At 32.4% G+C, this 10,834-nt stretch overlaps 2 protein-coding genes across 2 annotated transcripts; one reads left to right on the top strand and one right to left on the bottom strand.

The window, feature by feature from the left end:
• Positions 1 to 2,746: 2,746 nt before the first annotated feature.
• wnd (Mitogen-activated protein kinase kinase kinase 13 wallenda) lies at positions 2,747 to 6,362 on the top strand. The gene is made up of 8 exons (XM_070637132.1): positions 2,747 to 2,902; positions 2,967 to 3,174; positions 3,241 to 3,391; positions 3,478 to 3,611; positions 3,671 to 3,731; positions 3,794 to 3,894; positions 4,415 to 5,849; positions 6,126 to 6,362. Exons 2-8 carry the CDS (start codon positions 2,979 to 2,981, stop codon positions 6,301 to 6,303), a joined length of 2,256 nt encoding a protein of 751 aa, XP_070493233.1. The 5' UTR covers positions 2,747 to 2,902; positions 2,967 to 2,978; the 3' UTR covers positions 6,304 to 6,362.
• A 529-nt stretch (positions 6,363 to 6,891) lies between these two features.
• SCaMC (Short Calcium-binding Mitochondrial Carrier) lies at positions 6,892 to 10,627 on the bottom strand. Its single transcript, XM_070637134.1, has 8 exons — positions 10,269 to 10,627; positions 9,904 to 10,118; positions 9,729 to 9,840; positions 8,288 to 8,358; positions 8,061 to 8,092; positions 7,733 to 7,993; positions 7,235 to 7,600; positions 6,892 to 7,168 (listed from the first exon to the last, which is right to left on the bottom strand). The coding sequence occupies exons 1-8, from the start codon at positions 10,401 to 10,403 to the stop codon at positions 6,930 to 6,932; spliced, it is 1,431 nt and encodes a 476-aa protein (XP_070493235.1). The 5' UTR covers positions 10,404 to 10,627; the 3' UTR covers positions 6,892 to 6,929.
• Positions 10,628 to 10,834: the final 207 nt, after the last annotated feature.

The following is a 10,834-nucleotide window of genomic DNA, read 5'->3' as shown; positions in this document are numbered from 1 at the left end:
AAACAGTGGTGGACAACCCTTTATGTAATAAAGTACTCATCACCCGATCGGCACAAATTATCCACGACAGACAATTGGTTGCAATGAACATTTGTGCCGAATTGAATAGAAAATCTTTCGCGCCACACCAAATCAAACCAAATTTTTTATAGGAGACAAAGTCTGTTCAACATTATTTTCATTTGGCATCAAGATCTTCTTCAGCTCCAAAAAATCAAAAAGGTAGCACTAGATTTGTAATTTCAAGAAATTTTCAAACTTTATCTATTCAAAACTGAGTTTTGTCGAGTTTTGGTTTTCTTGAAAAAAATCGCAGATCACATAGCATTTCGAGGCACTGAGGTTGTCCATCACTGGTCTCAGAGTTGTCACCTATCAATTTGCTATAAAAGGCAAAAATCTATCACAGGCATTACCTATGGAAAGGCAAACAAATTTGCCTACTTGTAGGCTTACCTAGCCAAAGACAAAATCTAGACAAAGGCACTGCCTAGCCAAAGGCAATAGTTTTTGCCTTTGCCTAGGCACGGCTTATAATAGGCATGCCTATGCCTAGGCAAACCTAGCATAGATTTAGGTAGGTGCCTGGTGATTTTTGTAAAAATGAGAAAAAATCACGCACCTACTCAAATTACACGCAAAAACGCAAAAACTATTGCCTTTGGCTAGGCAGTGCCTTTGTCTAGATTTTGCCTTTGGCTAGGTAAGCCTACAAGTAGGCAAACTTGTTTGCCTTTCCATAGGTAACGCCTAGGCAAAGTCAAAAGCTACCATGATACAGCTAGGCACCTACTCACAGGCACCTATCTGACAACTCTGACTGGTCTAAAGGTTGCACTATCATAATTAACAGAATAACTCAAATCTTAATTTTTCCGCTTTTTTAGACCATAATAAATGCTTGAATCATTAAGCATCAATTTTAATTTTAGACATTAATAAGTATTGAACTCTATTCCGGATTTGAAGCACAAAAAACAAAAAAGTCTAGTCACTCAAGACATGTGAAAAAGTTATATTTTATCATTTTAATAAATGGACGATTATGATGATAAGCGAATTGGTTTCCAAAGAAACTTAAAAATAAAAAACTTTCGAGAATGTTAAAGAGTTATCCTCTCACATTTCGATCGCCGTATTCACCTTTGTGTAATGAATTTAAAGCTTGAGAAATCGGGAATAAATTAGTTAATTTTTATACATGCGATTAGATACCTTAACATCCAGTCCAAAATCCATTGCTAACACAACTATGCTGAATCAAAAAAATTATCTTAAAATAGCAAAAGAGCGAACAACACAAACTGGAATTACCGGCAACCTACCTTATGTTATTTATAGTTATGGCTTGAAGATTTCAGCGTCATCACAATAAAACTGATTTAATTTGCACATATACATATTTTCAAGCAAAATGTTAATAGAAACGTTTCTGAACAAAGATAAATGTGACCTAGGTCATGCTAGTATATCCAAGACATTTTTTTTTTTTTGGAAGAAGAAAATGTGCTGCTGTATGTTGTTAAGCAACTAAATAAATCCGTGATGTCCTTTTGCGAAATTCAACCAATCACAACATGTCTGCAAGATATTACGCAGAAACTATTAAAATTTAAGGAAGTTAATAACAAAGGCAGAAGCTAAGGAACAAAATTTTAATTAAATTATCAATTTGATTCTTCATTAATCAGGTAAGGGGACGTTCGTAAATTACGTAACGACAAAAAAATGATTTTAAGATCTCCTCCTCTCTCCTTCTGTCGTACACGTTTTCTGATTAATTCGTGAATAAAAATGTGTAGCTCAGTAGTAGCATTATTGCAAACCAGTGTTGTCTAAATTGTGTGCCGCGACACATAAGTTTACTGCCATTTTTTTTAGCATTGCCTTGAATCGCATGCCGTGTTCAGTTTCGATCATGGCTTACCACCAAGGTGTTTTTTGGACAGAGATCTTCAGGTAGACCCAAGAGCTCATGGGATTGCCGTGTGAGCAGCGATGCAAAAGTACTTGGAATTAGAAACTGGCAGAAGTAACCTAAAGGCAGATTCAGATTTCAACGAACTCTAAATGCGGAAATGGGCCCGCGCGCGCCTTCGACCAAGGAACCATGTAAGACAGTTTATTGGACAGTACTCTTGTAGATCCTAAAAGTTACGTAACTACGAACATTCCCTATCCGCGACTTGATCTGTGGGAAAAAATATCAATTTTTATCGATTTTAAATTTATTAATCAGCAATCATAAAATCAGCATTAAAATGACTATAAAATGTCTTCATAAATTTTTTACTAGGTATTTATTAATAATTTAATGCCTGCTCTGGAAGAATCAATAGTGTAAATTGTGTTATCATCCATTTTACGCATGATCCTTTTAATTCCGTTATTGAGTACAACATGGCATAACATAAGTATAACATAGTCTTGATAACACAGTTCCTATACAGTGCTTGTCAGTTTTAATCCTTATTGTCTATTAATAAGCGGCATAATTATCAATTCATAGCAATTTGCAGTACTAAGTGGTAAGGAATATTGAATTTAATTAAATCATGTCCAGTGGGATGTTACCAAGCTTCCTTAAAAGATACAGCATAAAAATACCTAATCACGTGATCAGAACATTAAGGATGTACACAAAATTCCGACAGTGAACAGTTTACAGCATATAGTAACGACATACTCAAATTTTGAATTGTAAGAAGAGGATAACATGATACTTTCCATAAGCATGTCTGACCCCCTGCGTGCAACCTTTCATTACAAAAAATAAAACACTCAAAAAGAAAATATTTAATAAAATCTCTTTCGTATTAATTTTTCCTGCTTGCTTCCTGCAATGCTTCAGTTTAAACATTAAAATAATAACAGTGATAATCATTAAGGACATCAGAATCAGGTATTTTACACAAGTTGCTAATAATATTTGTGCGTACATGAAAATCAATAAATTTTTTTTGTAGTAAAAAATAAAAATGGACTACGACATAAAGATATGCAAAACAACCAGTGACCCGACCAATTCAAAACAAATTGGATGGGGTGAGAATGTTTGGAGGATTTTTGGCTGTATGAAGCCTGTTCTATCTCTTATTGGAAAATCATATATGTTTGATATTGACAAAAAACAAGCTACGGATGGATGGGAAATACCTTTCGAAATCATATCAGGTACGGTGAAAATTATGAAATTCATTTTGTTTTGGTTTTCTTCTTCATTGCAAAACCTTTTTTTAGACATTGAATGGATCGGAAGTGGAGCACAAGGAGCAGTATTTTCAGGAAAAATCAGCAGTAAAATTGTGGCAATTAAAAAAGTTAAAGAATTACATGAGACTAACATAAAGCATTTAAAGAACCTTGATCATGACAACATTGTCAAATTTCTGTGAGTTTCTCATGTAGCTGTGCATACCTACATACTATACATTTCATATTGTGTCTATAACTAACATTTGTAATGTTTCTTTATAGTGGAGTTTGCACACAATCTCCTGTATATGCAATTATTATGGAATTTTGTGCTTATGGCGCATTAAATCAGCTATTGAAGGAAGGATCGAAAATCATTACTCCTTCGAGAGTTGTGTCTTGGTCTAAGCAAATCGGTAATTATTTCAATATCAAATAACTCACAAAGCATTATCAACAATATAAATTCTTTCAGCTACTGGGATGAGCTATTTACATTCACACAAGATAATACATCGCGATTTAAAATCACCAAAGTAAATAAGCATTGATAATAAGCATTATATAGACTTTATTTATTTCTTGTCTATCTTTATAGCATTCTGATTGGAGAAAATGAAACTATAAAGATTTCTGATTTTGGAACATGCAGAGAATGGAACGGATTAATAAGCACGAAAATGAGTTTCTGTGGAACAGGTATGTAATTTATTTTTAGAATCATTAACTGATGACGTCTAACTTTATATGACCCATGAGAGTCGAGTTGGCTCGGTGGCGGAATGGTTTCGTACTTCGGTACCTAATTATTGTGATACCGACCAAGCGGTCATGGGTTCGAGACTCGGTAGGAGAAATAGTCCATTTTCGAATCATTAGTCATAGTAGCCTAAAGGCTCATAGGAGTGGTTCTGATCCCATTATAAGATGGAGGTCTATTGAGTGCAGTGGTCTGGTACCCTAGCACCCTCACTCACTAAACAATCATTGGCCGCGAACACCCTAGCTTAGCTCTTGATCTCAATCATCAGAATAGCCAAAGGTTTTTTTATGACCCTTACTCATTGCCTTAAAATGTATATTAGGGATCTTCGAACTCCTTGCATTGAGTTTAAACAGCCTCATTCCAGTTTAAATATTGGACAACATCAGTGGAATGACTTGTTTATTATCAATGAGATTTATTTTTGACTTTTATTGTCTTAATTTTTATTTACAGTCGCATGGATGGCACCCGAAGTAATAAGAAATGAACTGTGTTCAGAACGTATTGATGTATGGTCATATGGAGTCGTTTTATGGGAGTTATTGACATGTGAGACTCCATACAAAAATTTCGATACATCTGCAATAATTTGGGGAGTAGGAAACTACTCATTAAATCTACCTATTCCGACCAATGCTCCTGAGGGCTATTCCCTATTGATTAAACAGTGCTGGAGTGTTAAGCCTAAAAATCGGCCATCATTTAAAATCATTTTATCTCATCTTGAAATAGCTGGAGCAGAGATACTTAGTAAATATAATGATAATTATGAAACGCTACAAAAAACCTGGCAAAAAGAAATTAATGATAAGCTAATAACACAAGTTAATAATAGTACAAGAGTATATGAATACGAAAGAGATTTAATTCGCAAACGTCAAGAGGAATGGAAGCATGCTAAGGATATTCGTTTAATTTATGAACGAAAATTGGAGAGGACAAATAATTTGTACTTAGAACTAACATCTTGTTTCGCGCAGCTAGAGGAAAGAGAGCGGGAAATTGCAGACCGTGAGAAGCATTATGGCTCAAACAAGTTCTACAAGAATCAAATCAGTTACTTCAAAAAGCAGCAGTTTGATAAATTTAGCCGTAAAAAGATTACACTCTATCCTTCAATTTCAAGTGAACTCAATTCCCCATCTCCATCGTCGCCAACAAGTCCTCCGATTGAGAAATCGTCTATGTATGTACATTTTAATGGAAATACAACAAAAACAGTTGTAAGTCAAAATCAAACAAATTCAATTAAACACCCACTAAAGAAAAGACACAGGAGAACGGGAAGTGGATCTTCCTTTACAAGAAACTCATCATCCGAAAGATGTAAACGATTGGTTAGTGCTGAGACACAAACAGATCATGATATTACTGATATGTCAAAATCAGACAGTATAAGCGATAATCTAACAAGTGAAAAAATGCATTCCGAGCCGAGTCAAAGTATTCAGTCTAGTGATAGTAGTTCAGGGGAAACAGATATAGACGATCATGCACCACGTGAAGACACAACTTCCTCATCTCAGACAAATCATCTAACTATGATTAATTCTATGGCAACTTCAGTAATGACATGCAGCAATTTTAGCTTCGATGATCCCATTAAAGAATGTAGTGACGACGATCTTGAGACTTTAAGGCAAAAAGTCTCTAATCTTATCACAGACACATCATCGACTTCATCTACTTCCACTATTATAAATAAGCAGCATACAATTAAAGCTAATGACGGGGCCAGAAAACTGGATTTTGATGAAAATATGAACGATAGCATGAATATTACAACAATGACTGTACAAAATGAAAATTCAAGTCCAGATATAAATAGAATTTTAGAAACTTCCTTAGCAAATGACATTAATAACGCAAGTTTATTGCGAAGAAAAAGGTACGGATTTTTTTTTTTTCAACTAATGTTCAAAGTCATTGAAAATGGGTCGCACGCTTACTACGACCAACATTTTTGAAATATTCAAAAGATGTGTGTAGTAACATACAGTTAAAAAACTATGTATACATAGATTTCATGATCAAGGTGGTATCTATAAATAGTAATCATTGTAGACGTAATCAGCGTGCGAGCCCCAAAAAAAATAAGTCATTGAGGAAATCCTATTGTGAATCACAAAATCAATGTACATGATCATTATTTTTATCGTTTCAGTATTACTCGCTTGCCTGTTCGTTCCCGACGAGTTCATAAGAATGTATGTATTGATAACGAACTGAGTCCAAAACACGTCATTGAAAAGAGAGAGATGTATTATGCGGACCTGTCGAGCAACGACGATACAGATGTCTTAAATGACGATAAAAGAAATAATAATGAACTTTTGAAGTAGACGTTTAATTAAAATTAAATAAAATTCCATTAATGTATTGATTTGATTGAAAGATTTAAGTCTGAAAATTTATTTAATTTAATTTTTTTTTTGTCTTGAAAAGTACATTTGTTACCATATCTAATTAAATTAAGGTTTTCTTCTGTTTCAGAATAACAATCTAACAATTTTTTTGGGTCTTTCCTTGTTTCGATTACATAGGTATTTATTGAATAGTCAATAACTTAAAAGTTTGATATATTGGATGTAAGGTATTAATTTAATTATCTATCATAAGATTGCAGGCAAATTACTTATATAATTTAATGCAATATTCTTTCAAAGATTCCAAATATAAGGAAAAGCTTTTCGTCACCATGCAAGCACACTAGTCAATGTACGGGAAGAGTATTTGTGTGTGTTTTTTTTTTCTTTTTTTATATATATTCAAAAGTACAGGAATTGGCATAGCAACTAGGAAAAAGTCTCACATGTTATTTGTTTATCATCTTTCAAAGGAAAAAAACGTTTGAAAAAAAAAATACTTTTTTGTTTGATAGAGAGAGAGAGAGAAAGGTTGCTTGTTTATAATTTTTAAAAATTCTAAGCTATAATAAGTTATTAAATTTTATATAAGGTTAATGAATCTATGTCATATTAACGCCTAATTTATTACTGACAAGTTCATACACTAGATAGGAAATAGAGACGGCAGGAAGTACTTTCACGAAATTTGGAGTTATCCCTCTATAAAGTCCAGCAGGTCCTTCTTTTTGAATGATTTGCTTAAACACTGATGACATCGTAGGTTCCTGTTTGGGAACTTTGCCTTGTTGTGTAAATGAAATACCCGCTACATTTACGTTAAAGCTTGTTGTTGCCACAGCTGTAAATATTATGATGTTATTTAGACTAAGTCATACATTTATATGACGCATTTTTTGATACTTACTTTGTGCTTGCAATCGTGTTCTCACTAACGCAAGTGGGTATGAACAGAACTGTCCCAGACTAGAGGAAATACTCCCACAAGCTAATAGGAGCCAAACTTGAGGTACTTCTTGATCTGTATGATTGCTTAAGTATTTCTTTTTAAGTGTCTCATAAACGGCTAGATCTATTCCTGCATATGGAATTATTCCTAATATATTCGGGATATAACCTCTATAGAAGCTTCTAAGTCCTTCATGTACATAAATTTTTTTAGCTGCATCTAACATGCCATTATATTGGCCAGTTTTCCTAAGTGCTAATCTAGTTTTTAAAACCTCCATGGGATATATTGTTGTCTGCGACACACAACCAGCGACAGCACCAGCTATAAATGATAAGATAATGAGTTTATTTTTTGTATATTAAGCCATATTAAGTATTTACAATCCCGTTTTAATCAACAAGAACTTTTGTTATTATTATTGTCATCATCGACATCATCATCATGATTACATACCTACAAATCTCTCGAAAATTGACATTGGACGATTCTCTTGACCTCTGATAAATTGTTTTACTTGTTCATATACCATAAATTTTATTGCTGTTTCTGGAGCTATTTTAATTACATTGATTCCATTTCCTCTCCATAAGCCTTGCCATCCTCCCTCTTTCAGCATCCCTTTAAAACATTCTGAGATTCTTTGTTTCGAATGATGCACTTGGAGCATGACTTTTAATCGATCTAATGGTGCTGTTGATGTTCTTGATACAGCTCCTATTTTAATTAAATAAATTAAATCGTAATTATTTTATGACACGTTTTTGATTTAATCTAATTTTACCTGCTAGTGCACCGGAAACCAGATGCCGCCACCTAAAGTAACAAGTAATAAAATAAATATTTGATTAGTGATACATCATATTCCTCATTTGGGGAAGTGTCATAAACATGATAATACGGTAAATTAACGAAAAAAACAATTTGTTTTTTAAGTTCTCCTGTCGCATTAAGTTTACGTAATTATGACGCTATTATCAGTTTTTGTTTTTCGGACGCTGTCAATCTTACCATCTCCCTGTCTCCAATTCAGTTTGAGTAAAATCATCAGGTACATTGAAATCTTCGCCAATGTCAAGATACTGTAAGAATGAATGATATGTAAGACATTAACATTTCAAATGCACTAAAAAGTAACAAATTTTAAACAAACAGAGAATGATTTGTGAAAGAAAGAAAATCTAAATCGTAAAAATAGTCAAATTCTTACATAAATTATATATAATGAAAATAAGTATTTTTCAGAGGCTTGTACATAAAATAACGCTGAATGAAATAAAGTATTGTGAAGAGGTGAAAGTACACAATTTTATAAATGAAAAAATTTTGGGCTGTAGATGAGTAGTAAATAACGTTTTTTTGAGCATTATATTTTTTTTTATATTAGCAATACAGCATGCTTAAATACCATGTGATTTGAATGTTACGTATATAATCCATTTAATAGTATTAGTAACAAATGATGACGTATAGCTTTCATACGGAATTTTCTTCTGTATGACTAGAATTCTTCAGTATTAAAACTGGAAATATCTTCTTCATCGAAGTGTGATTTCATTTCGATTTCATTAGTACACTTAACATAGACTCGTCATTGGTAGTTCACATGAATTGGATTAGGCTTGTTAATGGACACATAAACTGACAATACTTACACCTACCCTCGTTTTTAATTCTCTAAATACATATTTCCAGTCTTCTAAAATATCACCAGATATCACCACACAAGATCTTTGATAACTGCTCTGTAATCTATCCATTTTAACTAATTTTTTTTTGCTAATTTATATACACGATGCTATCGAAGTTTCCAGAAATTTCCACCACTTCTATTTTTTTTATTCTTCTCCTTCCTTTCACAAATTTATTTTGTTTCGTTAAGGACACAACAATTTTTATGTCTCAAGCACTATACAAATTTTTTCAACTAAAATGTATTTTAAAAAAATTATTTCCCTATATTATAAAATACATCCGTATCGTTCCTTAGTGTTTCAAATAATGATTTTAGGTTTCAGCACATGTCACTTATACAAATGTATTTCTTTCATTTTTTCCTTGGTGTGTGCATTAAACTGTATTTTTCATTCATTCTTTTGAAGGTTGGGGCAATACATACATGTTGATAAGTCAAAAAATCACCAAATTCACATTAACCACAGACAAATCGAAAATGTCTCTTGAATAATTGGTTTAATTTCTGGTCTCGTTTATACTTTTCTCATACATGAAAAAGTTGAAGGCACGAAATATCAGTTTTATTACTCTCACGTGTGCTACACGATGGAGTTTCCAATTATTTTTTTCAATCAGCTGCTTATATACAGTGACGTCATATTAATGCAAATGAACTTCCACACTAGTTATATATAATTTCTTTCACAAACATTCTCTTTACTCTTCACATTCTCTTTAGTATCAATGGATTACGATAAATTTTTAAAGAGCTTACCGTACTATGTCGCCAATATTTAATCAAGTCATGGATATTAGTCGAAGGTGCTAATATCATAAAATCTCTCCACTCATTAAAGCTGATAAACAAACTGCCATCCTGATCCATTCTATTTTTAATAGATTACATAGATTAGTAATATACGAGAAATTTAAAAATAGCATTTACTTACCGATTGAATAACTTCATTGCTTCGTTGCAGTCCATTTGAATTCCTAACTCTTCAAATGAAGAGATCATTTCTTTAAGGTCAACTTTTCCATCCTGATTCTTGTCTAGATGAGAGAATTGTAATCTAAGATTTTTCTCCTGATCTTGCAAATAATGAATAAATTCGTTCAATGACACATCTCCAGAGGATGTTCGATCTGATTTATCAATAAAACTCTAAAAAGTAAAAATCAATATAAACATTAATGACCCAGATTATGACTCAGTTCCGTCTAGAGGCTTGCGTAGTTTTTAATAATTCCAAGTAATGAAATCATCAATATTTAGGCAAGAAATGTGAGTAAACGTATGAAACATGAAACTTACTTGTGCATATTTTTCGCAGCCTAACTGTGCTTTTAAATCATGAAGATCAATTTTTCCATTGTTATTTACGTCTAGCTTCTTAAAGAGTTCTTCATATCTCTTTCTATCTTCTGGATTTATTCCTGATAAAACCATTTTTATTAATTATTTAAAACCTTTCTTCTTTGTCAAAACTTTAGAAAGTTGCGTTTCTTGTTTTTTGGAAAATCACTTGATTAATCAATTAGAATTTTGGTATCACATGTTTAATTTATTGCCATTTGTATGGCATTTCTAAGTACGTTCTTATTATTACTTAATTAATTAATAAAATCGCGAATTTTAAAAGTTTTATGTTTTAAAGATATTCATATCTAATGCTGATTGCACAACCTTCTTTTCGCGGACCAGCATGCGTGTACAAAATAAATCTTGAATTAAAAATTTATTTCACGATGTTTTCCAATTAGATTATATTTTTTGATTCTTATTAGGATTTATAAACTGCAAATTTGTATCAGTATTGTTAAATAAATAAAAGTATTTGTTTGCGATGTAGATGAAAATAGTTTGAGAAGCGCTGTATC

The sequence above is a fragment of the Chironomus tepperi genome, unplaced genomic scaffold, assembly GCF_022539635.2.
Source record: "Chironomus tepperi strain 1889 unplaced genomic scaffold, CSIRO-AGI_Ctep_v1 contig_161, whole genome shotgun sequence".
Lineage (NCBI taxonomy): Eukaryota > Metazoa > Arthropoda > Insecta > Diptera > Chironomidae > Chironomus > Chironomus tepperi.
The sequence above is the reverse complement of the archived record's forward strand: the minus strand, read 5'-3'. Positions and strand labels throughout refer to the sequence as shown.